Source organism: Camelus ferus, chromosome 14, assembly GCF_009834535.1.
Source record: "Camelus ferus isolate YT-003-E chromosome 14, BCGSAC_Cfer_1.0, whole genome shotgun sequence".
NCBI lineage: Eukaryota > Metazoa > Chordata > Mammalia > Artiodactyla > Camelidae > Camelus > Camelus ferus.
The window spans coordinates 65,462,456-65,489,479 of NC_045709.1; the positions used below are offsets into that span (position 1 = coordinate 65,462,456).

General features: G+C 36.1%; 1 protein-coding gene across 4 annotated transcripts in view; it reads left to right on the forward strand.

Annotated features, from left to right (window-relative positions):
- Window positions 1-27,024, forward strand: part of DIAPH3 (diaphanous related formin 3) — a 472,396-nt gene that overhangs the window by 147,164 nt on the left and 298,208 nt on the right. For all 4 annotated transcript variants that reach the window (XM_032496900.1, XM_032496901.1, XM_032496902.1 and 1 more), the window contains 7 exons: window positions 1,303-1,439; window positions 3,302-3,407; window positions 14,361-14,471; window positions 14,761-14,879; window positions 15,707-15,823; window positions 19,882-20,000; window positions 22,896-22,960. In XM_032496900.1, the coding sequence (XP_032352791.1) occupies window positions 1,303-1,439; window positions 3,302-3,407; window positions 14,361-14,471; window positions 14,761-14,879; window positions 15,707-15,823; window positions 19,882-20,000; window positions 22,896-22,960 (774 nt within the window). The remainder of the gene's footprint in view (window positions 1-1,302; window positions 1,440-3,301; window positions 3,408-14,360; window positions 14,472-14,760; window positions 14,880-15,706; window positions 15,824-19,881; window positions 20,001-22,895; window positions 22,961-27,024) is intronic.

Here is a 27,024-nt window from a genome sequence, read left to right on the forward strand (position 1 = left end):
CTTCTTGTACCTGTGTTCCTTAGGTAGTGGTTTAAAGCAAATGCAGTATTTCATAACAGTGTGAGGCTTCTCTACATAAATGCCATATACAAATGAGACAGGAAACTTATAAGTAAGATTTCATAACAATCAAAGCATTTGGGTCTAAGCTTGTTATAGGCTTAACTTTGGTAATTAAGCCATAGTTTACAGGTTTATAATTGGAATTTAGGTCCTTTTTAGTGCTTAGTTGTAATTTTAATCAACTAATTTCTCACTCTTTAAAAGGATCCTTTAGGATGTATGGTAGATAAATAGTACTGTTTTATTGCTTCTATTCATCCTCTGTTATTTAATATTCATCTTCCATAGATTGTTAGTGGGCCCTGAGAGATGGCCCATCCATCCTTAAATCAAAACACATTAACATAACTCCTTACCTTCTAATTGGATGTGATATCCTGGCAGTAGCAAACAAACTTTGTCCTCATCCAAAATTATCCCATTTATGTAATGTGTTTACAACTGTGTTGTCTTTCTGATGGCAAAATATTATTCTGATCAGAATACATACACTCCTGTGGCTATGGTATCACCCAGCTCACCTTGCAGTTTCGGCCCATTTGTGAAGTAAGTGTTGCCAGTTAGGCACATACTATGTTCTTGTGGTTCCCACTTGTCGCTGTTGAGCTCTTGAAATGTGGCTAGTCTGAACTTAGTTGTGCTGTAAGTGTAAAATAACACACTGGATTTTGAATGCTTATGAAGGAAAAAAAGTGAAAATATCTCACCAATAAATGTTTTATGTTGATTATATATTAAAATTATAATATTTTGGATATGTTGGAATAATTCTATTAAAATTCGTTTTATTTTTTGCTTAAAAATTTTACACTGCACATGTGGTTCACGTAATATTTTTCTGGGCCATCGGTCTTTGCATTTACTTGTGGTAGAGTACCTCTTACAGATTTTTCCCCAGGGAAGCATCTCATGGCCTAACTGTCTGGTTGAGTATCTGTCTGTCCATTTTATATGTTTCTGTTGGGAAATCTCAATATTCCTCACTGCTTCTCCCTTTCTCCAGTTGGCTGCTATCAGTCATATTGTTGTAAAATCACATTTGAGGGGTTATATGTATTTGACTGGTTCTCATAGTTCTTAATATAAAAAAATTATACATTTTAAAAATTATTTTTTGGCTTTACTACATGTACAAATATCTTATAAACACTTAAAAAAGAAAAAAACTACATTTCCTTTAGCGCAGTGTTTTTCCAACTAACTACTAAGATGTAACTTTTTGTTTCCAAAATATTATAGTATGGCTTGGAAAGAATTATGAGTGAAGAGAGGAGTCTTTCTTTATTAGCCAGAGCCATTGATCCGGAGCAGCCCAGTATGATGACTGATGTGGTTAAACTCCTGTCTGCAGTGTGCATTGTTGGGGAGGAAAGCATGTAAGTCTTCTCAGCTTCTTTCTCTAATTACATAATCATTTCAGACAGTTTCATTCATATAAATGTTTTAACTACTCTATTTTAGACTAGAATATACTTTAACTAAAGAAAGTCCATTTAAGCAGCTGATTGAGATTCTTATTGGCTAAAAAGAAATGTTTGAATAGTGATTATTTCTCTTAATCAGCTATAGTACTTACAGGCTAACAGGTTTCTCTGAAAAACTGATTTCTTCATTATATTTAAACTGTTCAGAGTTCAAACCTTAAATAAAAATTCTAAATGAAAACTTTAAAAAATGTGCGACTTGATTCTGTTTTTTACGTGACTTTTTTTCCAGGTAGAATTAATTCAACAATAATTGAATAATTGATAATGTAATGGTTGAGGGTACAACGTCCTTGACCATAAAGTGTATACTGAAGTTTTAACTTTAAAGACATTATCCACAATTGCTAGTGCTGTAACTAAAAGACTATTACATACATATTAAAAGATAAATCAAGAGAAATCCTTTTTCTTTTTAAGGAAGATTGGGATTCTTACTATGAGGAAGCATTTTCAAATTATTTAAAATACCTTTTCTAAAGTATAGAGATTTAAAAACTGAACAACAAAAGAACAGGCAGAAATAGCCCTCCTTCATATAAGGGCAGGCAGAGCCCTGTAAGTGGAGCCTCCTGTGCACGTTTGAAGGTTGTGCTGTGGAGGTCCTGGGGGGCGGTGACCCCTGCACTGCTCAATTTGGACTTAGTCGTGAGTCCACAGGGGCCCCTGAGCCCTGGCCCTCTGCCCCCAAACTACTTGTAGTGTGTATTGTGGATGCAACTCCCGCTGCAAAGCCAGGAGCACAGCTTCAGCACGTTCCCATTTTAAAAAGGCCATATTAATTTTGCTGTGGAAACTCAAAGTGAATTTAATGTTGACACGTAGGTTACTTCCTGTGTTCCCCCTCCCGCTTCTCCTCCTCCTTCCGCTTTCCCCTTCCTTCTTTGCTTCCTGTTTATTCTTACCTCCTCTTCTTCCCTTTTCCTTCCCTATCCTATCCTTCTTCCTTTCCCTTGTCTTTCTATACCCTCTCTTCTCTTCATTTCTTCTCTCTTTCCTCCTCCCTTCCCCTCCTATTCCTCCACTTCCACCTTATTTTTATTATTTCTTGATTTCAGAATGGGTTATCAAAATGATGTAAATATCTCTTAAGACTGCGTGTCTCCACCCAGTTTAAAACTGTGGAGTTTACTGTATGTTGGGTACCGTTGATATAAGTCTTCTTCAAAGAAATAGCAAGTATAGTTTTTCCATAACCATTATTCTTTGTATTTGACTATAATTCCTTACTAATGTTTATTTTGGGCTACCAGAACTTCATTTACTTATACTCAAGAGGTTATAGGATTGTAGTGGTTAAGAGCATTTTTACAGTGCTCACTACACAGACTGGTCTTAGATCTTTGCTCTAGCATTCTACAATTTAGTAGATGTGAGACCTTAGGCAAATTGCTTAATCCTTTTTCTGCCTCAGTTCCCTAATTTATAAGGTGGGATAATGATACCTACTTCATAAGATTATATACGTTAAAAAGAGTTAATATTTGTAGCCTGGTTAAATAGAGCCTGATGTACATGCAGTAAGCAGTATATGAATACTTGATAAATAAACAAGATCGTGGGGTTATTATGAGGAATAAATGAACTAAAACATATGTTTCATGTTGATATATGCTATATACTCAGTAATCTACTTTAAAAATGTTATTTGTTGCCTAGGAGTAATGCCTGGGGTTTAGTAGATCAGTCTGTTGTATTATGTCATTTGAGTTGTTTGATGTTTGCAATTTAATTAATTTCAAATGTCCCACTAGCCTTGAAGAAGTTTTAGAAGCTTTAACATCAGCTGGAGAAGAGAGAAAAATGGACAGGTTTTCTCCTATTGTGGAAGGTCTTCGGAACAATTCAGTTCAATTGCAAGTAGGTTTCATGCCCGTCATTCATATTGTTGTAACTCTTTTCTGACTGACTTATATTAATACTATAATGTGAAACCCCACATGCCATTTACTATTTTATAACAGTTTAAATAAATGTATAGAATTCTAACTTATACAACATCATAATTTATCTTACAGATATAACTTGGTGTATACCATGGTTATTTCCTTAGGTTCCTAGAAGTTGACTAGCTAAATTCTTCTGTGAAATATATAATTATAGTTCATGAAATATTCATTCTATTTAATCTGAATAGTTGGTTATTATAATTTTTAAGAAGTTTTGGCAATTAAATGAATTATGTCTTCCTATTATATTCATTTTTATATCTAAAAAGTTGAGAGTTTCCATGAGTAAAGAGACTAGGGTACAGGTAGGGATTTTCAAAGATTTTTAAGTACTCCCAAAAAATTGCATTTTTACTTAAGACATTATACTATCCAGGCTGCATATCTAGTATTCATTTAATTTTCCCTTTTTTTTTTAAAGACACAAGAGTTTTATTGCTGTAATTATTGTTACAATCATTACTAATCAAACTTGGTTATCTTTAAGTAATTATTGATACCTAATTCCAACCTCCAAATTTTTAAAATTTAATTGGTGTGTTTGGGCTCTGGCTATTGGGATTTTTCAAGATCCTCAAGTGATTCTAATATGCAACAAAAATTTGGACACCAAGGTGCTGGTAGCTATGAAGTAAATGTATTTTACGCAGCCAGAGCAGTAGCTGGAGTATCAGCATTGTCAGCCCCAGTTTCCAGTTACAGTGGGTTGTGTTAGAGGAAGGACACCCTGAGCTTAGAGAATACAACTCTTCCCTCATGGGCGGCAGTCACTCAGACTGGTGCAGACTATGGTGGGCTCTGTTCAGGCTGTCTCCTAGAGCATTTAATGAAGCTTGCTGGTCAGCAGTACTTCGGGCAGCACGTTGAGGCTGACCTGCCATATTGACCTCAGCCAGGCTTTTTGGGTCCCAGATCTTGTCAACTGAACAAATCCTGCAAACCATCAGGGTCTACCTCAGAATACCAGGAGGCTTTCTTCATTTTTTTCTATTGCTCTTTCTACCTGCCCTGAGGTGTTAAGGATTGCACAGACTTCCCTTTGTTCAGCAAAGAGGACATTTGGGGCAATTGTTTCATCCATAACAATAATGGCCAGTGAGTTGAGGCTGACCTGAGTGCCTTCGGGACTGATGTGGTGTCACTGACCACTTCACCTAAAATCGAGGACACATTTCTTACTACCTGTTTTAATTGGGTGACTCGTTGTAGGGCCAACTGTTGGCAGGTGCACATACAGAGTGATCAGTGTTCTCTCCAGGAAGCTCCCCAGAATAACCAAAGACTACTGCTCTGGAGGGAAGATGCTGTCTGTGTCTTCCCAGGTGGTTTGCTGTACAAACATCCTTGTAAAAGTCATGTAGAAGAAAGGCTGTCTATACATCTACTTGCAATATATGCAGAAACGCAGGAGACCCAGGGAGAATTGCCTGGCAGCGGAGAGCAGACCCCTGACCCTCCTCCGTCACCGTCTTGGCTCGTTTTCCTTCAGTGCAATGCTCCTGGTGGTGTGTCTGTACTTGCACTGTACCTTGGTGTAGAGTGAATGGAACAAAACCTCTGCTAATTTTGGTTCATGTGATACTACAGGGTATTTCCCCTACATTCATCACTGACTAAAGTGAAAACATGTTTTCTAAAGTTTCTTAACAGAGAGAAGAGTGAGTTCTGTTCAGAGAACAAACATGAATCAGGGGAGAAATTGAGAAGCTTGTTTCAAAGGGGCGAAATTATTGTTCTTGTCTTTGGTGCTTTGATGTCAGCTGTCAGCCTGTGGCATCTATAGTTTCTGAGTTTGATCACTTAAAATATGCTTAAATCCTTTTATTTAATTGCCTTCAGGTTTCTAAAAATTTGATTCAGTGTATTCCTTAGATACTGATGGTTAGCTGTGTTTTGGCTGTATTTCCGTGGACCAATTATTTATACTATTGCCTAGTAAAAATAACTCTGGTAATTTCTTTGCCCACTTTGAAATATATAGTTGTTATTCTCTTTAGGTTTTTTTTAAATTGTAGTAAAATATACATAACATTAAATTTACCATTTTAGCCATTTTTAAGTGTACAGTTCAGTGACGTTAAGTACGTCGTCTTTGGGCTTCGTAAGATTTAGTGACGGTGTTGCTGAAACAGTGGACAGGGTGGTAGATATATCCTTCTAAGATTCGGTGGACAGGGGTGGTTGGTTTGTCCTTTCAGGGTTTCTATAGTGGATATTTCTCTATCCTGGAATGTATTTTCTAAAGACACAAAAACCAGGAGCATGAGCCAAGTCTTTGGTGTCTCTGAAACTGTCACTGGAGGAAAATTGTGTTGCGGACACATTCAGGTGTCTGGCACACACATGGTCTTAACAAGTGTCTCATGGTTACATATTAAAGTGCAGAGGGTGGTCGCATTTAGAAAACAGTGAGAAAAAGTGAAACTACTCTGCTAAATACGAACTTTCATTTATTATACTCATGAATTAGACAATTTGAAAGTGATACTCTTGCTGAAACTTGCTTTGTAGAACCAAGCCTGTATTAATTTGGGCACCTTGAGAAGCAAGGGATTTGATGTGCAAGGGACTAGGGGAAATGCCGCCAAGGGAACCTGGAGAGGGAGTTGGGGGAGCCTGGGAGATGCCAAACTCAGTGCGAAGTGGGGAGGGAAGGAAGAAGGATTGAGTGGAAGTGTCGTAGGCTGCCATGCAGTTCTAGGAAGCCTTGGCAAGATGGATGGGGAATCCTCCAGCTGAAGTCCGGAGTATGCCAGGATGAAGCTCATTTTATTGTTCTTGCTGTGGTCAGACGCTGCCCGTGGGAAGTGTGTCTCCAGCTCCCGTGTTGTGATTGACGTCTCGGGGCAGCAGCTGGGGCTGTTGGTCATGTGTACTCACTGCAGCCAAAGGCTGAGAGCTGCATTTTCATGGCTGCTGCAAAGACAAGTTTTCTTAACGTTAAAGAAAAAACAACTCTTCAATCTCTATGGATTTCATTTACTTCAATTACAGAATAGATCCTTGAAAATTTTGATTTCGTCGAATTTTTCCGTGTCTTAGAAAGTAGGGAAAAATGGTGTTTTTTTTAATATAAAAATTGAAGTTTTTCCCCATTGTGTAAGTTGTTGAGGTTCATTAACATATTTAAAACAGAGCAGGAAAAAAATCACTCTTAATTCAGTTATCACTGTACTTTGAAATATGTTATTGGGCAGTAATTGACAAATATGACATTGAAACAACCCATAGATTAAATTGCCTTTTTGGATTTAGCAGAGTTTATTAGCTTCTGCTTGTTTTGTTTCCCCTCCTCCTTAAATGCTCAAACTCTACCAAGGTACATTTTGCCCAAAACCAAATGAAGGTCTTCCTGTAATAAGTAGTCATAGATTGATTTACTAATTCCTTTTGTTTCAAATATCTCCTAACCCCCTCAAAAAAATTAGTGTTAACTAAAGTTACTTTATTTTATTTTTCCATTTTTAAATTGAAATATGGTCAGTTTGCAGTGTTGTGTCAATTTCTGGTGGACATGTTCCCCTATGTTCATAGCACTATTTACAGTAGCCAAGACATGGAAACAACCTAAATGCCCATCGACAGATGACTGAAGTTATTTTAAATGTCAAGTAGGTTATTCTCCCATTTAATGGTGGATACAGAGTATAGCAGAGCATTTATTTTTAGGATCATGGTTGGGGTATGATGGAGAGATTGATTTAATTCCTCTCTGTTTTGACTCTTTTTGCTGAAGTTTGCAGCAGTAGGGTTACTGTATCAGTATGACTCAATGTTGAAGGCATATTAATATTACTGGACTGGTAAATAATATACCATTAAGCTAACAAACATTAAAGAAATAGAGTAAAATAATATTCTGGTGTGAACTCATATTGTCGTATGGAGCACACTCCTAAGTATAAACTAGTGGGTAACATTTTTGTCTGGAGCGTGCTGCCATAATACAGTTTTTGTTCTGAAAGTTTTTGTTTGTTTTGGTAGGGGCAGGCAATCAGGTTTGTTTGTTTGTTTAATGGAGGTACTGGGATTGAACCCAGGGCCTCGTGCATGCTAGGCACACACTCTGCTACTGAGCTATACCCTCCCCCCAAACTTTTTCACTTATGCTGTAATAGATCACCAGAAAGATAAACTTAACTCATGACTCAAAGGTAACTACAAAGTTTCACAGTTAACCTGTCAGTTATTCAGTGATGCTGTGTACTGGGTTATGCTAGATATTAGAACTATTTACATGAATGAAATACACTCCTGCCCAGAAGAAGCCAATACTTGGGAATTTAAAGCTGGCTAAAGTTTCATATGAAAATTTGCAATGCTAGGAGCTTCAACAAAATGGTAAGACACAGAAGAAATTGATATCTCAGGAGAGTGTCTGAATGAATGTTTAAAAACCCAGGTTTGTCTCAAATCCAAGTGTTCCTGTTCATCTAAATTAGACTTCTTGAATCCTGTAGTTTATTTCTCTGAATCTGAACATTTAATTAGAAGTATAAATAAAGTTATAGGACTTTACATCTGTTGATATACTTTTCTATTTCTGTGTTAATGTAGCCTGTTTAGTTTTTATTCTGAATTAGTTTATTTTGAATTAATTTTATTCTGAATTAGTGTATGAGACTTTAAAATTCTTTGGAGTTTTTCGATCTGCACTGGAGGCAAAATATTTTTCTGTAAGCATCATTTACTCATTTTAGCTTGATAAATGTGAAATTTGATTGTGCGAAGAGACACGGGTGATTTCTGCTATGGGGTGGGGAAGATGAAAGTGTAACCTGCATCCTTCCAGCCCCAGATAGTACTTTTTTACAGATTCTGATAGAAGTTTTATTTAAGTTCTTTACTAGTGCTTGTTTCCCGTATGAAGTTAGCTTGTGAGGCTGAGATGTTTTTGGTGTAGGATAGCCATCACTTTACTTGTGAAAACATCTACTTATATTCAGGATAAACATGTTGAACAAGTGTAAACTTCCTATTGCTTTTGCAGTTTGTTGGACGCCCTTTCAGTTCCTTAAGCATAATCGTGGAGGAAGTTATCTGCACTCCTGGCCTTTGAAAAAACTGGACAGGCCTGTGGCCAGGGCTCAGTCATCAAACCTGTTGGTGGACCTGGAATTTTGTGCCTAAGCTCGTTCATCCAAAAGGGGTCAGAAACCAAAGGTTAAAGATGCATAAAGTGTTTATTTTTCTCCTATTTGCTTTGGGCATAGTGGTAGATAGCAGTAAATTAAGTTGTGCACTCTAAGAAATTTTGCTGCTGTGTCCACGTATGAAGAACCCTCACTTCATTTTCAAGGGCAGAAAGCTACCTTGTTGATCAAGTGATATGTATTCTGGTGTGTATCTTTGTCTTGCTGTTTAACCTCTTTCTCCTTCTGATGATTTTCCTTTGATCATTTGCCTTGTTCCTAAGGTTGCCTTTGACAAGCTCTATCCCTCGTATTGAATATCTTTTGAGATTTCTGCTTACAGTTTACCTACTTTGTCCCCTGTTATGTGCCTTTACCTTCTGGTTTAGGACATTGCTGACAACTTGCTCACTGTTTGTAATTACCTTTTGGGCTCCTCATTTTCCTAATCCTTGGCTGTGTGGGCTTTGCTGGTCTCAGCCTTTGTAGTGCATTTTCAGTCTGTTGCTGCTCTTGAGAAAAGCCTCATCTATCCTGAATTCCAGAGGGGCATGTGTGTTCGTGTGTGTGCAGACATGCCTCGACAGCCAGAATTTATGTTAAAAATACCTTTTCTCATGTAAGGCTCCTTTTTGATAATTGAGACAAGAGGAAAAAATGAGTTTATAGCATTTGCTTTCCAATTACTAGAACTGAGTCCCTGATCTAACACCTAAAAATGTGTCTTACATATAAGCCTGTTTAAACTAAAGGTTAACAAGCTGTATGTCTAAAGTATAAAGATGCATTTGGAGTGAGGAGGAGACTATTTTAGGGCCAATTATGGCCGTATGCTTTCATTTACTGGTTGCATATGGTATGTGTGAGAAGGATACTGTTTTCCAAGTGAAACAGCAATTCTGTCCCCTTGTAGAAACTTCTCGTCAAGTCACCAATTTGCCAAATGCAGTAATAATTGATTAGTCATCTTATTTGTTGTATTAGAGCATTTGACACAGTTGATCAGTTTCCCCGTTGGGACACTTTCCTCCCATATTTCCGGATTACCACCATCTCCTTGTTTATCTTCCACCACATTGGTAGCTTTTTTTTTTCACTTTCCTTTAACTCATTTCCCCAACCTTCAAATCAAAACCTACAGGTGAAATGTCCCAGTCAGTGCTTGTACCTCCTCTTCCCTCTCTATTACTCCCTTTGTTGCCAGTGGATGTAAGTGGTGTTCCAGGTTCTTGTCCTGTTCCAAAAAGAATTCAGAGATGAGATGTGGAGGTAAAGAAAGTAAAATGAGGATTTATTAAAGGATGGATAGTACACTCTCAGGGGGAGAGCAGGCAGGCTCAGGTCAGCTGCTGCCCTGTGTTTCTTTGGCAAGTTAGTTACATAGGGTGTTAAAGTGAATGGGCGCAATATTCATTGGGGAGGGAAGGGTTTAGGGTCGTATTCCCTGAGTATCATCCTAACTCCACCTTCCCAGAGGGAGGAGGGATTTTTGTCCTTATTTAGTCTATATCAGAAGTGTCATGGTGTTGGTAAATGATGGATACTTCTAATCTACAAGGCTAATTTTATTGGAATGAGGGCATAATGAGCAAAAGGTTACATTTGGACACTGGAAATTCCTGCCTTTTCTTACCTTTCTTTGTCAGTCTCCAGGCCACTTGTCACCCCAAAATGTGTGACCATTTATCAGCCCAAACGTTCCTGCTTTTCTTTCTCTGCCCAGGGACTCCTGGTGCTTACATGATATGTGGTTTCTTGCATTTGACCCGTGTCCCTCCTTTTTGCCCAATTCCTTCCATTTGGTCTGTGTCGCCTGTTCTCTGCTTGTATCTAGCTATCTGCCTGTTCTAACACCTTGATGAATCCATCTAAGATCTTGGGTTTTATGTACACTTGCTATAGTAATCTCTTTCTTGAACTGGAGTCTCCTATATCCAATTTCCTTCTCTGTGTTTTTCAATGAGGATCAATAATAGATATTTCTAACTTAACATCTCCAAAACTGGACCTCCTAATCATTCTTCCCAAGCCTGTTTCTCCTATCTTAGTGAATAATTTCCCGTCCATATTAATAAATGACAGTTTCAAGCCTTTGAATTGCCCAGGCCAAAAATCTTGGAGTCAATCTTGACTCCTCTCTTTCTCTAATAGTAATTTCTGTTTTTTTTCATAGCTGCACCCCTTGCTCCAAGAAGTGCTTGGAAGACACCATTAAACAGGCTTTGAAGTAATGAAATGCACTAGCAGGAAAACAGGGTGAACTGTAGTCTGATGCCCAAAGATAGAACTTTTAGTTAACTTAGGGTGCTCCTTGTTTTCTTACCCTCATCAGTCCCAGAGGGAGGTAGCTTTTGTCATACTGTTGAAACAGGATGGCGTAATTAATGCAAATTAGTGGAGATTATATATGCTGCATTTTTGGAACATCAAGCAGAACATAGTGATCAATTCTTTATAATGAATATCACCGTCTCATTATTTCCTTGGGTTTCTGTTAATATCCCAGCATTTAATAACTAATTTTTAAATGAATGAATGATTCCTAATGTACATGTCAACCTAGAGCTTTAAAAAGCAGGATTTATCCTGTTCTCCTCTAAAACTTGTTTCTCTCCTTGCATGTTATGTCTCTGTTAATGGTCCTACCTCCTCTTTAGTTGAACAATGAGGTTGTGAGGACTTGTAAATTCTTTTCTTTTGCTTCAGCCGCATGCTCACCCAACCATCAAATACTACCAATTTTTCCAGTGTTGTTCGGGACTCCCTCATTGCTCAGCAAAACTACTTCTCCAATAGCTTCTTAACTTGAATCTGTTACGTCTGTCAACTGAAATAAATGCGCAGTCTAAAAGTTGAGAGTTACATTTTATTTGGCGGGAGGACTCGAGCGGGGCTGACAGCCTCTCAGATCACTCTGAGGGACTGCTCCAAAGAGGTAGGGGAGGAGCTAGGATATATAGGAGCTTTACAACAAAGACCAGGTAGTTGGAACAATAAAAGATTACTTGTTATCTAAAGAAAACCAGGCACCTCAAGTTAAAGAATTTAGTGCTTTTCTAAGTATAGGAGGAAGCAAAAATTTGGGCTCATTGAATTCATTTTTTGACAAGCACCTAGCTATATAGGACTGGTATCCTTTCCTTTCTTATTCTGAGTCCGCTCAGAGTGCACCATTGTGAGTGGCTGCAGAGGCTGGGCTGCAGGCCTGTCCTCACTGGGGGTTGGCAGAAGCTGTTGATGACTTGGTTTCAGCATTCTTTGTTTACTGATATGGTAGCAGTATTTTCGTTCACACGTCTGTTATTGCCTCTCCTCTGCATAAAATCCTTTATGATTTCCCCTATTTCCAGCTGAATCAGAACTTTCCAACTTGGCACATGAGGCTGTGCCTCCCCTGGCCTGTCTCCTTGTCTGGCCCCGTCTTTAGTGAGTCCTTCCCATGCTTGCCCGCTTCCCACTTTCACAAGCTGCTCAGGAAGTCTGAATTCCTTGTAACTCAACAAAAGGGCCTCCGCCTTTGAATGTGTTAATTCCTCTGCTTAGAACATCTGGGGCCTATTGGTCCTGGCTGCCTCTATTAATCCTTAGGAGTCAGTGTTGTTTCTCTGGGTCCTTTTTTGTTTTTTTTTTCTTCCCAACTTTTTTTGATCACTCTCCACCCCCCACCCCCCGGCCTTGGGTGGGGAGGTAATTAGGTTTATTTACGTATCTTAGTGGAGGTTCTGGGTTTGAACCCAGGACCTCATGCATGCTAGGCATGCACTCCACCACTGAACTGTACCCTCCTTTATTTAACATCCCCATATTCCTGTTATATACCAAACAGATCTCTTCTAGTGCATAGTGTGTTTTTATTATTATACCTACTCTTCACTAGGATAGGCAACGTGTCGTGTTTACCTTTTTAGTTACTGAGCCTTCTTCCCTGTCCTGAGGAATTGATTTCTATGGTGTAGATGCCAGATTGGCATCCACTTATACTGGTATCCTCTCTCAGTGTGAAATCATGTCTAAACATCTCAACATGTAGGTTAAAAACCTAGAAAGAACTCATTGGTCTTTACCTTGATTATAGAATTTTTTTAATCTGTAAGGAAACAATACATTTTGCTATATCTAGACATACATTCACACGATGAGTTAGTCAAAGTGGGTATAGGTCATTATCATGGCAAATTACCATTAGAATTCGGAAGGGATTTTAAAGAATTAAATTTATTATTTCAGCTTAAGTCAATTTCCTCTTTTTCCTTTTATGAAGAATTGCCTTATAAATGTTTCCTGAATATAATTTGCATTATCCTTTTCCCTTCCTCCTCAATTTCATGCTGCTATTATTCTGCACATACCTGCTTTCCATTTAGGAGATATTTGCTGATAATTTTTATGTTGCTTATTTTTGCTGCTTTCTTTCAGTTGTCTATAATTTGCATCTTTTCCAGAACCCTGGTGACTGATACTAATGTAATTTCTCTGAATGTGGAGAAACATTATTTGTATGCTGTTTGAGATCTTTTAAAATGCTGAGAAAAACATTTGTGGGTACTGGGTAATGACGGGCAAGGAAGTGGAAAGCATTTTAAACTTGACTTTTTGACACGAACTGGTCACAGCTGAGTGAGCGTGTATTGGAAAGGTAGACTCTGTTTTAAGTTCTTTCTTTCAAGTATGTTTTCCCTTTACCTCTCTCTCAAGTTTTGACAGCAGAGGCATGCTGGCCAGATTTTAGTGTTTAGATATCAAATAGAACAATTATGATATATTTCAGCCAGCAGGAACGGAGACCCCGTTGGTGTCTTAACCCAAAATGTCTTTCTAAATTCATATAAACCTTGCCGTAAGGGATGGAGAAAGGACAATTTAGGGAACAGCGTGAGGTTAAACATATTGATCAGTAGGCTGGTCGTTCTTGTTAGATTTTGCTGGAATGTGGACTTAGAAAATGAACACCATTAACAACCACAAAGAATCCTGTGCTTCTCTAGAGACAACCTCTTTTGCTTCCATTACATGGATTTTTATATAATGAAAGAGATAATTCAGCCAGGGATTTTAAAGAAAGGCTATCCAGGGTGAAAGTTTAAGTGTTAAATATGAACTGGAAAATACAGCAATTTTAAAATTTTCATCATTTAAGGTATAAAAGGATTTAGTTAGCTATGTTATTTCTTTATGTCTTCTTAATAAGCATAACACACAAGAGGTCTGAATTTTTGTCAAAGTGTAGGAGCCATTATCTGGTAAGTTAACGTCTGGTAATTAACTGTACAGAGTTCACAAGATAGATTTTGGTTATAACAACCCCATTAACTTGATTCAGGTGTTTGTTAACTCTTGTTGACTTGAATTCTTTGAGTTTCTCTTGATGAATGGAAAGTTATTTTATTATCCTATTTTAGGTAAGTGTTATCTATCCAAAGGATATTCGTTGTTTTTCAACTAGTGTGTGTTCAACTAGTGTGTGTTCAGTATGTCGTATGCATATGGGATGGTATTTTTGGACAAGAACCTAAGTTTCGGTTGAAGCATATAAAAAACTCCACTGAAACGATATTTCTTGTATAATTTATAATTGACTGAAATGCTTAACATACAAATTGTCGTTTTAATAGACTCCCCTGTGAAGGAAGATATTTGATAGTACTTGGAACAAAACCTTGATGTTTCAGTTCTGTTACTCCTTTTTTAATGTCGGAATCCAAGCCTAAGTCTCGCTGTGTAATTTATTGTAGGTGGCGTGTATGCAGCTCATCAATGCCCTTGTTACATCTCCTGATGATTTGGACTTCAGGCTTCACATCAGAAATGAATTTCTGCGTTGTGGATTGAAAGAGATATTGCCAGTAAGTGCCCTGCAGTCTCCTTATTAATATTTAAATTAGAGAAGTACTTGAATAGGGGGAAATTTAGATAAATTACCTTCAAGAATAATTTATCTGTGGGAAAAAAGGCTCGAGTATGAAAATCTGTTTTTGAAATATAGATGATAAGATTTGAGTATTATTTAACACTTTAAATGTTTGAATGCTATAAATCAAGTTGAATGGTTGGTTTATTGTTTATGTTTCTCATTAATTTTTTGCATTGTGAAAAACAAAACCGTTCATCATAATTTCTATTTAATATCTCCAGAATTTAAAATGTATTAGGAATGATGGCCTGGATATCCAACTTAAAGTCTTTGATGAGCATAAGGAAGAAGACTTGATTGAGTTCTCCCATCGCCTTGAAGATATTAGAACTGAACTTGAATATCCTTTTGTTCTGAAGTCAATCAAATATGTAAAATTATTGCTAAATATTAAACAACCAATCCCCACCCCCTAAAATATTAAGCTTCTGAAGCCATTTCTAAACAATATAAAATCAAACCTTTTTGATTTATAAGCCAGAAGGTTATTATAAACCTTTTTTATTTTATTAGTTTAATGTGTGTTTTTATGAATACATGCATATGTAAATGGCTGTTACAACCTACAGACGGGTGCTATTTGGTCTCTTACGTGTATGTGTACAATCTGTTCTTTTTTTTTTGTCATCTCCCCTCCCCCCAGTGCTTTTCAGCATTAGGAATAGGTACCCTTAGCCTGCTGGTTAGTTTCTGCCTTATACCTCAGTGTATCCTGATAGAAGCCAGTGCTAACATGTGGGTCTGCAGATGTCTGTGCCTGTCCAGAGATCCACTAGGCTTCTGTCTTCCACTGGGGCTGCTCCGTGGTAGGTAATGCCTGGCACCGGCTCTCTTGGTCAGGGTCCCTCAGCCCAATGCAGAATTTACAACCAGCTTTTCACTACCGTTCTGCCAGCAACATGTTGGCTCAAGAGAGGAAGACTGGTTGGAGTTCATTGTGGAGGAGAAGCCAGGAAGTGTCAGGTCAAGTTGCCATGCACACAGTTTTCTCTCTACTCTCCATCCTAACTATGTGTGTTTTGTTAAGTGTTGAGTACGTATGATGCCTGTTTTACATTAAGACACACAATAATCTTTTGAAGCCTTGCAGAACTTCTTCCGTGTCACATTATTGCAGTTGTTCGGTGTAGAGGACAAATAAATCCACATATTCCTTAATCAGTTTACTGAAGCATGTGATCTTTACAACGTGGTGTGGAACACAGTTAAGGAAACCAGAGCAGAGGGTTATTTCATTTCAATTCTGCAGCATCTTTTGCTGATTCGAAATGATTATTTTATAAGGTAAGAGAAAGCTATGTTCTAATGTTTTCTTTCATTAATAAAATTCTGTTAATTGTGAAATTCATCTGATGTTTATTTGGGCAAGCAAATGATTTTAAGACCTCTGTTTCTTTCATAATATTGATTCATAGAATGTAGTATTTCCTCTGGAAGTATATTTAGATCAAAGGTGGTATGAAGTGATATTCCTATCACTTTTTTAAGCTCCAGCAGATTCTTGGTTACAACTTTTCATCTGAATAAAATGTGAACTAGTGATGAATTACTAGGTTGTTGTATGATGGATAATATTTTCTGGTTAGTCCTTAGGCAGTAGGAATAGTATACATTAGTTTCTTTTTATAAGTTACATGGACAGTACTAAACATCATTCTTATTAGTGTTTTAGTAACTAGGAAGTACCTTAATAATACAGTTGTGTCCAGTGTTGCTAATGTATCAGAAGGCTAGATGAATGACTTTGAAAAGTTTGATTATGTCCTAGCCATCTTGGGCTCAACAAATTGTTTAAAAATAATTGTTTATCCTTGTCTATCTGCAGTTATAAATGGATAGTAGCACTTAAGCAGCTGGATTGTTATGAAGATTGAAATGGTAACATGGGTGAAACTCCTAGCCAGACACCTGGCACATGGCGTGTGCTCTCAATACGTGTTCTCTATACCCTTTGTCTTCTTTTATTACTATTTAATGAAGGAAGCTGAAATCTTTGAATATAAACCATTTTTGTCACCTTTAATTTAGCTTTGCTGAAACTTCATTCTTAGATACTGTGGATAGTATGTTTTTTCTTACTCTAAGTTCAAGTAGAAGGATTTGCAAGACAGTCTCATTCGGGTCGTGCCTCTGGGTGATGTCAGAGGGTGTAATTTAGGCTTTTAATGTACCTAACAAGTGAACAGCATTGAAGTCAAAACATGTTAAAACTTGAAGTTCTCTGAGATGAGTACAGGATCATGCATCTTATCTTCTCTCTTTGTAGAATTAGAGAATTCCAGTGGTATTCTGAAATATGAGTATAGTAACCTATTTTGTAGCTTAATTTGCTTCTTTTTCATATTTTCTTAAAATAAGATAGTTTAATATTTAACCACTTTATAAATGCTAGATAAAAAATACTAGTACATTGATTAAATAAGATTTTTAATTATCATAGGTGCCTTGCTGATTGTAATACTGTACTGCGCGCCAGATTTACTTAAAAATAAACTTGAAATATCCGTTTACTCTGGAGTAGCCTCATCCTTTTCTTGATCCCTGTGTGGTTGGTCCTGACAGCCTCTGATTGTTTGCTGCTTGAAGTTCCAAGAATTCAAGACTGTTGCTTGCTTTCGAAGATTTGAATGTGTCTCTATTGCTGCAGAGCCGGTTATAGCTCACTCAGGACCCTAACCTTTCATTGGTGCTCTCTAGGGTGGGACGTGGTTGTGTCAAAACAGATTAAAAAAGACAAGTCTCCTGGGACACGCCCAGGCGAGCCAACCACTTTGGTCTAATCAAGAGTCTCGGAGAAATGTTAAATTGTAGCACTACCAAAGTGACATTCGTGAGACAGAAGCTCATCCGCTTTGGTCATTTTTTGAATATCACCTTTTAAATTTGATACTCACATGTGTTGCATTCTCTCTTGGCTCTTTAAGCCCTCGGTCTTTGTTCCAAATGTGGTCACTCTGAAGGCAGAATTCTTCCCATGACTACAGTCGTCAAGGTGATCCCATCTGTTCTTTCCTCATGTTCCAAAATTCTCAGTTATTTATTAGTATTGTTATTGTTTATTCTTACAGTGGGAATACTTTTATTACAAGATTGAGTCAGAATTATAGTTATTTACATAATGTTTTTGTCATCCATTCATTACAATTTTTTTCTCTTTACTTTTTTATTTGCATACAGTAAGATTTACCCTTTTTGGTTTGTAGTCTTGTGAATCTTGTTCTTTTGGCTTTACCTTCATTTTTTGATTTACTATCTCATATGGACCCAGATTTTACCTGTTAGAAATTTTTGATTATCTGAACATTTTTGTTTGATAATCATTTTAAATTAATATTGATATTAACAAACATAATTTTAAAAGTTTTTTGTAAGTTAGGTTTTATGGTAGGATGCTAAATTTTTTCATTTCAAAGAATTAGTGGATAGGGAAATTAAAATCTTTGCTCACTTTCACATTTGGAACCAAAGGAAATTTTACTGAAAGTGAACTCAGTTGGAGAATGTATATTGAAGACCCCTGAGAAAAGCAAATGCAGCAGGATAATTGGAAGGTGGGGTAGATCAAAGTTGATTCTCTAACAAATGATTAATGATTTATTATGTACAAAATATCATGCTAGTTCACTATGCATGGGAGATAATTTCTGATATTTGGTAAAAATGCTGCAGAGGAAGTGAAGATGATTTCAAAATATTCTCCAATAAAAATGACCTTTTATCAGTGAAGTAATGACAATTTATGTTCATCCCTTAAGTATTCCTCTAACATTTTCATCAACTTTTGAATATTGCTCAAGAGAGATTATTTTCTAGCTTTTTCTGGAATCCACAAGTGCATTATTCTTTACTAGTATTGCCTTGCTGAAAGAGTTTTTGCATGAAATTTCAGCTACATTGCTCATAATTTGGGGTAGTGGAGGTGAGAAAACATTTATTGAAATTATGATTTTTTAAAAATGACACAAAGTAGCTTGCATTAACTTAAAACATTTTTATTAAAACATTAGGATAACATTGAATAAGGGTAGAAAAAGAATGGAGTGAGTGCATCATCTCAATTTTTATTTTTATTTTTAATGGAAGTACTGGGGATTGAACCCAGGACCTTGTACTTGTTAAGCATGTCCTCTACCACTGAGCTATACCCTCCCCTTCAATTTTTAAATGTGATAGAAATGTTTGTGTAATTTATGTACCTCAAGTGTAAATATGGTTATTATACTAGAATATTAGGGAAGGAGTTGAGAACATTGAGGAAAACATTACTAATACCTTCTTGCTCTGATTTGGACCCGAAACAGTGTGTTTTGAACATTTTCACTCTATGACAATTAATGAGCATTAATGTTCTTTGGTGATGTTAAGCTGTAGTGAATTTTATTCCACATAATGGATGGTTTACTAGGTATAAAGTAAGCAGGTCCAGGGCAGTCAGTCATAGTTTATAGCGAAGGAAAGCCCAAGTAGCTGGAGGCAGCATGACGTACATGGTGGGAGGGTTTGAGAGGAAAGTGCGTAAAAAGTCACTTAGGGCAGAAATAAGTCCTAAGGGGTGGTTGGGATGGAAGACTGTGCCTCATTAGAACAGTACCTACCCTCTCTATTACTTTAGTGTGGTTTTGTTAATAAAATGTTCTGAATATTTCTTTCACGTTTGTTAGCATGAGTTTTATGGGATGTTCTTTAGCTTGTTACTAACATAGGTTGACTGGACCTAACTGTAGTAACAACATGAAGCTTATTTGGGGATTTTAATTAAACTTTAATTTTTGGACAAATATTGTTATACTAAATTTTTCTAGCTTGCTTTTGAGTAAAAAATATTCATTTGATATTGTATATGTTTTACCATATCAGTTTTTGATGTGATTCCATGAACATTCTAAAAACAGTATACTGTATGGTCTTACGAACCGTCCAGGTAATTTTTTAGAAAATATTTCTTTTGGTTTGTATTAATAAAGTGAATTAATTGTAGCTATTTATGTATGGTACAGCGATAGGTTGAGGCTCTCTACTGAGGACTGCTTTTAAGCACATGTCACTTCAATATTTTGTTTCTTCCCGTCTACTAATTAAGTCAAGGTTCTGACTTTTATAAGAAAATGATCTTTAAAGCACACTGTATTTATAGCTAAAAGATTATTAAAAACATAGTGTCTTAAAATCATTAGAAAGAGAGTAACAACTGTGTTTACTCTCACTCCCATGTTAAATGTCAACTGTTGAAACTGTACGGTAGTAAATTATTGAACTTGAAATCAATCTACTAAAATGTTCTATTTCGATATAAAGTTAATGCTAATAAATTGAGTGTACGTTTATTCTTTCCTTGGTTTTAGGCAACAGTACTTCAAATTAATTGATGAGTGTGTGTCTCAGATTGTACTGCATAGAGATGGGATGGATCCCGACTTTTCGTATCGGAAAAGACTAGATTTAGATTTAAGTCAGTTTGTTGGTGAGTGTTTCTCTATTTTTTAAGTGGGAAATATCTTACAGTCCTTACCCATGGGTAAGCTCCGGAGTATTGTTTCTCATTGTGTGGCCTGTAGACGTCTAAGGGTCTTTGACACCCTTCCCGAAGGTCCTAATAAACAAAACTCTTCATGACTATACTGAGACACTATTTGCATTTTTGTTTGTGTTGATATCTGCACTGGTATTGCAGAACAGTTCTGAGAAAGCTGCTGGTACTTTGTTAATGAATCAAGGCAGTGTCACCAAACTATACTCATAGCCAGGGTATTCTTCACTTAGTAAAACAAGACAAAACAATAAAAACTGCCTTTTTTTTTTTTTAACTTAAGGATGGCTTTGAAAAGAACTAAAAAATATTAATTTTATTACGTATTTATGTTTGCATACACATCATTTCACTCTTCTGTGGGACAGAACAAGTCATAGCGTGAACCATTTGTGCTGCAAACCAAAGTCCAATGAGGAAATATTTGTGTAATTTGTCTGAGTTACCAGCTGAACTGCTTTTTTACTTCGAAAAAATGATTGTCACACAAACTGGCTATTCATATGTGAGTGTTTGGCACATACTTTCTTAAAAATGAAATGAAGTCTGTCTGTAACTTCAAGGAAAATGATGATAGAATATGTTACCTATGATAAAATTCAGGCTTTCAAGTAAAAAATCTTTTTGGAAAACTTGTATTTGCTACTGTCAGCTTGGTAGCTTTGCAGTGTTAAATTTTTTTTGTGATCAGATCAATGGTGATATTAGCCTGTGTGATTACTTTGACATTGTATGATGAAATATGTCACCATTGCATGACTCTGTAAACCTCTTTTCCAAATAACCAGTACTTGAAAGATTCTGCACAGGTAAACAATCTATAGATTTTAAAGTAACAGAGTACAAAGTAGTCGTAGACATGATACATGATTCCATGTTGTAACCGATGTTTAAGAAGTTACCATATGTCAAATCTTGGTGTAACATCAAAAAAGAATGTCTTTTGTTTGTGTGCAGTTGCTTCTTCTTCCTATAATATCTGAGGCCAGGAAGAAGTATGGAATGTACAGAATGGGAATGGAGTAGATAATATTAGTGACACTAGTAAGGAGAATGTTTGTTTCTCTCCACAGGAGAGAGGAAATTAGAAGTTCCTAGGGGTGGTACGGACATAGAAATGAAGAAAAAAATGCTCTAAATATGTAGCAAACCAAAATGTGGAATGATGTTGAATAGTGTCTAAAAAAGAAAATTTTTTCTACTTGGACATTAGGAATATTTTTTTCTTGAGTAGGTAAAGCTTTTGACATTGAATTCTTGAGAAGGCAGTAAAATCTTTGAACAGTGCTTGGCTATACAAGTGAAACTTTTACAGTTATAATAAATTTATTGTGTTTATTGATTATAAATGTTTAGAATAAACTTATAGACAATACAGAAGACTTAAATACAGAAGAGAGTATCACTGTACTTACACGAGTAGGTGAGAGAAGACAGGAGGAAAGACAGATGTTGGAAAGTACAGGGCACAGATAATTTCATATATTAAAATGGGAGTCAAGACATGCTGTCTGTGCAACAGGAATCAGAGGTTTAAGTATTACTTTAGTGCTTCAGAGCCAGCCAGTTCTAGAAAGGCAAATTATCAAAAATTGGGATTAGACAGGGAACAGTGTTTCTGTATTTCACAGTAGGAAGTTACCTATGCTGGCCTAAATAGTTAAGTCAATAAATAATGATATACACACTTTATGAAAACAAATGTGTGTGTGTGTGTGTGTGTGTGTGTGTGTGTGTATGCAAGACTGGTATATTATGCTGTACACCGGAAATTGACATGTAGTAACTGACTATAGTTCAATTAAAAAATAAAGAAATAAATGGTATACACACTTTAGAGTTAAGCTAACCACCAGAATAATCTAATACAGAAAGAGCTATATTAATTTGTAAAAGCTCACATTTAAGAAGTCGGACTGTTTTCGATGCAGTGATTTGGTTGACTGTTACTTCTCATTATAAACCCTTCTGTAGTATGGTTTTTTAAAACCATGTTCATTATTACTTTCATTAAAAAGAGAAAGAAGGGATATATAGCACATCATGGGAAATCTGTATAAATCACTTCTGCATAGTATCCCATCATGCAGATACATATCAGAGCTTATTAATTAATCCATTATTGTATGGACATTTACATTTCCAGAATTTTGCTGACATTTTAATGAATATCCTTGTTTAGAGACAGAGTCCTCAAAATAGAATTGCTGGGTAAAAGAAAAATGCACATTTTAAGTTTTAGTACATATTGCCTAATTTCTTATCAGCATAGTTCCTTAATTAAACTTCCACTATTTTGCAAGAGATTGGATTTCCCTGTGCTGTCTCCAGCACTTGGCATTACAGATCATTTAATCTTTCCTTATTTTTCATTAAAAATTTTATATTTCTCTTTATTACTAGGGAAAATCAAATCTCTGTTCTTAGGATTTTGCAATTTTTAGGCTTTTTAAAATTCCTAATTTTCTGCTCATTACTCCTGCCCATTTTCCTTGGTTGTGTTAGGTATCATCTTCTCTTCTTCCTTCAGAATATTTATGGATTGATGATAGAAACCTTTGAAGAGTATATGTTACATTTGTACTCCCTCTTCCTTTTGCCTAATACAAGTTTAAAATTGTTAATTGGGTTTATCTTTCTCTTCGTGTTTTATGGCCTTGGTGTCATGCTTAGAAAATCCTTCTCCATTCCAGCATGACAATATTATGTTTTTTCTTTTTCTTTATTTTATTACTGACACTGTTCTTGGTTCTTTTCTATGGATTTTTTTCTTTCTAAATGTTTAAAGCAATAATAAATTTATGAAAAATTTCATCATTGCAATTTTAGATATTTGCATAGATCAAGCAAAACTAGAAGAGTTTGAAGAGAAAGCCTCCGAACTTCACAAGAAAGTAAGTAACTTTGACTAACTTTGCAAGACTCCTTGGGGGTCCCTGCAGCTGCGTTTCTGCCTCAGGGACACTGCATGTTCTTCCCACTTCCTTCCTTACCTCCTTCAGGTCTTTGCAGATACTGTCCTCTGAGGAGGACTTCCTGGACCATTACATTTAAACACTTAAACTCCCCACTCCCAACTCTGACCCTCCCTGTGCTTCTTTTCTTGTTTTTCCACTGTTGTATTTATCATCATCTGACATGCTATGTATCATTTTCGTGTCTGTGTGTGTATATGTGCGAATGTGTTATCTGTTTCTCCCTCTAGAGAAATCGTTTGCTTTATTCACTGCCCCTTGTACCCAGAATAATTCCTCACCTGAGAATTAAAAAAAAAATATTTTTTGAGTGAGTGAATGAATATGATTGACAATGTGTAGAGTCAGAATTTTAAGATCGGGTTATTTCTCAAGACATCGTATACTTTAGGCCCTTAAGATTGAAATGATATCTAAAAATTTTAGGAGAAAGTTCAACATGCTTTTTGTTTGATTAAAGTTGCTTCATTAGATCAAGTGGAACCATACAGAACGGTCATTTTCATAGATCAGAAGTCTCAGGTGTTAGGATTTTCATTTTTTCAGTCCATTAGTACTGCTGACCATCCAGCCATACCCTACTTTTGTTTAAGGTAGTATTTTGTGCTTTTATCTCTGCTCAGTATGTACCTATTAGACTTTTTCTCTATTTTTTTAAATTTTATTTTTAAATTTTATTATTTCTTGTTGTTGTTGAATTCTTCATATTTTAAGTAGTCACTCTGATTTGAATTCTTAGGGCTGGTTCCTCACATGGAAGGAATCATGATAATTTCTGCTACCACCACCCTGCTGAACATGAATATTTATTACATTAGGTCCCACTGCCAGAGAGTCCACATTTTTGATGTTTCAGGTCCTAAATGAATCTTGAGAGAATTGTACATTTTCATAGGCTTTTAATATAAAGCATAGCTTGCAAGTGGTAAACACTTCCATAAGTTATTAGTAACATGTGAAGAACTTTGTAAGTGTCCTGTCTAAGAAGTCCTAAGTTTCACCAAACACTTAGTGAGAGGTTATTATCTTCCAGGCCTTTGGCTGTAGGCTGGGATCACAGCTGTGAATATGATACCAGCATTGCCCTGAAATCTTAGTTTAGTGGGGGAACAAATTAATGGATCATTTATATGATGTTTCACAAGGATTCCAGTTAATAGATGTTTGTGTTGTAGGGTGACCTTTCACCCCACCGAATTTTGTATTCCAAGCTCAGTAAGTATTTCCATTTACCGAGGGAAAGTAGTAGCAAATTTTCAAGTATTTGATTTGAATACATCCTAGGTAGTATACATTTGCTTTTATAATCATTTTTTGGTATACAGTATTTGTGTATGAGTGGTGTTAAACCTGATGACTTTCTCAACACATTGTTTTAAAATTGTGAGCTTTAAATGTCAATAAAAGAAAGACCTTGTTCAAGGTTAGTTATCTTCTTTTAGTCAGCAGTTACATATCTTAGGTGTATTCAGAAAATACTGTTTGCTCCATAAAAGATTCTGTTGCCATACCATTTTGTATGTTCAGCAAGAATTTTTTCTGATAGCTTTATAAGGACACATGTAAATACTTTGCTTTAGGCAGGAAGCTATCATGGTTGCTAGACACATTCTTTATTTTGGTGCATAAATTTGAAAAATGAAGTCCAGAAATGTCAGAAAGTACATAGTGAATATTGAGTTATCAACCTTCTTCTATAGATGCACTAATGCATTTACCCTAGGGAATGGAATTAAGCAGAGCCTCAACCTTAACTGTATTTCTTGACATTTTTGAGTGTAATTTTGTAAGCGTAATATTGCTCTACTTACTCCTTTTGGAAAAGAAGGCTATCACATCAGTTTTTATAAAGTATGTCTTTAATGGAGATTCATCTTATCCTCAAGGCTACTGTGATTTGACTACAGATATTATAAAAATACTAAAGCAAAGTTTATATTTCATTTAATGCCTTTATAGGGGGAGGATGTAGAAATCTGTCTTTTTGGTAAGTAATACAGATACTTTCAGTATGGTCAAGTTAATTTAATAAATTCCTTTAGAATGTGTTAATTATGACTCTGGTTGTTTTGATAGTTTTATTTATATTCCTGTAAATAATTCTTTTTCCTTCTGAATCTTATTCTAAGACCTATAAGATAGAATAGTGTACATATTGATATTGTGAAAAAGATTCCTTCATTCATACTCTCTTAAGAATTTAGTATTTTATTTCCTGCTAAGCAGCTTTAAACATTGAGCAGTCGTAAAATGGAGAATAAAGAAAATGACCTCTCAAAGATTTTTGAGGCTAGGAGACAGGGGAACTTTAATACATGACATTGACATATTTATTCAACATGTAAAGGAAGATTTGATAGGAATTGTATCATCACTTCACTCAACAAATATTTATTGAGTTTACTTATAAGCATAAAGCTTTGGAAAGGTGAAATAAAATAGAAATGATTCTTAATACTAATGAGCTTCTAGGTTGGTGGGTGATACCACATTTTGATATTTTTGTATAACACTGTGATAATTGCTCTGGTAGGAAAACCCTATGTGGTTTGTGAGCATGTAGGAAGGATCTTGGGTGGCCAAGGAGGACTTAACACAAGGAAGTAATAGCTAATGTGAGCCCTGATAGATCAGCATAAGGCAACAAGGTGAGAAATTCAGGGAGGAGGCATATGTACGTTTATTTTGAATTTTCTATAGGTATCTCAACCTTCTCATATTCAAAACCAAATTCATCACTCTTGTCCTTAAAAATGCCTTTTCCTCAAATTATTATACTTTGTTGCCAGCTTCCAAAGTAACAGAACAACATAGTCATCTTAGGTATATTCCCCTCACTCATTTCCTTCATTCAGTTGGACACTAATTTTTTGGATACATATGTATGTACATATTCAGAGTCCAAAAAATTTTTATGTGTGTGTGTGTATATATTTCTTTTTTTCTTTCTTTTACCCTATTTTCTATTTTTATCCAGTCAGGGCTTCAGTTCTTGGATAATTACAGTAGCTCTAAACTCATTTCTGTGCCTCAGGTGTTTCTCTTTAAGTCCATCTTTGACACCGTTGCTGGTTGGGTTTTCCAAAGTGCAAATTTGATCATGTTATTTTCTTGCTATAAATGGTCTAATAGCTCTCCATAGTTTTCAGGAAAAAGAAAAAGCTTTTGGCTTAATGCAAAACTCCTTTCAACAGTTTCATTCCTGTATATATCGCTAGCTTCATCCTCTGCAGTTTGTTCTTGTACCTCCTCTTGTGCCCCTTACAAGGGATTGCTTGTCATTCACATACATGCTATGCTAGTCATGCTATTTGAAATGCGAGCTACACTTCTCAGCTAATGACTCAAGTTCTTCAAACCTGAGGTCAAGCATCATTCCTCCAGGAATGATTCACATGCCTCCAAGTCCTTTCTCTCTTTATTGCATATAATTTTCATAGATTTTAGGTGGTTAGTGTGCTTTGACTTTGCAACCAGATATTGTGCTTGCTACACACAGTGATCAAATTGTCTTAAACTCTGTATCCCTGGTCTCTGCCACTCTGAGAGAAAAGTAACAGGCATGCTATTAGATATATACTGAATAAAGTGAAAGAGGTGGTATGGGGCCAGATGTAAGGGGGTTCTTAATATTAGGCTAATGAGGGCAGTCTTTATAATCAAGCCACTAAAGGTTTAAGAGCAAAGGAGTCAGGTTACATGAGCTATCTTTTAGAGGGAACAGTAGTAGTCAAAGAGCAAAGCAAAGTTTGTAGAGGAAAAGATAATATTGGCTTTGAAAATACTAGGATGCTTTCTTAGTCTTGGAAAATTTTTTATAAATTTGGAAATACATTTATAGACTAATGTACAGTCTGGAATTGACAGGTGAAGCTGAGCTGGTGATAGGAATTTGGAAGCTATCAGTGTATGGCTAAACCTAACCCTAACCCCTATTTGACTGTATTTTAGAGTCTCAAGGCTCTTATTTGTGAAGTACTTGC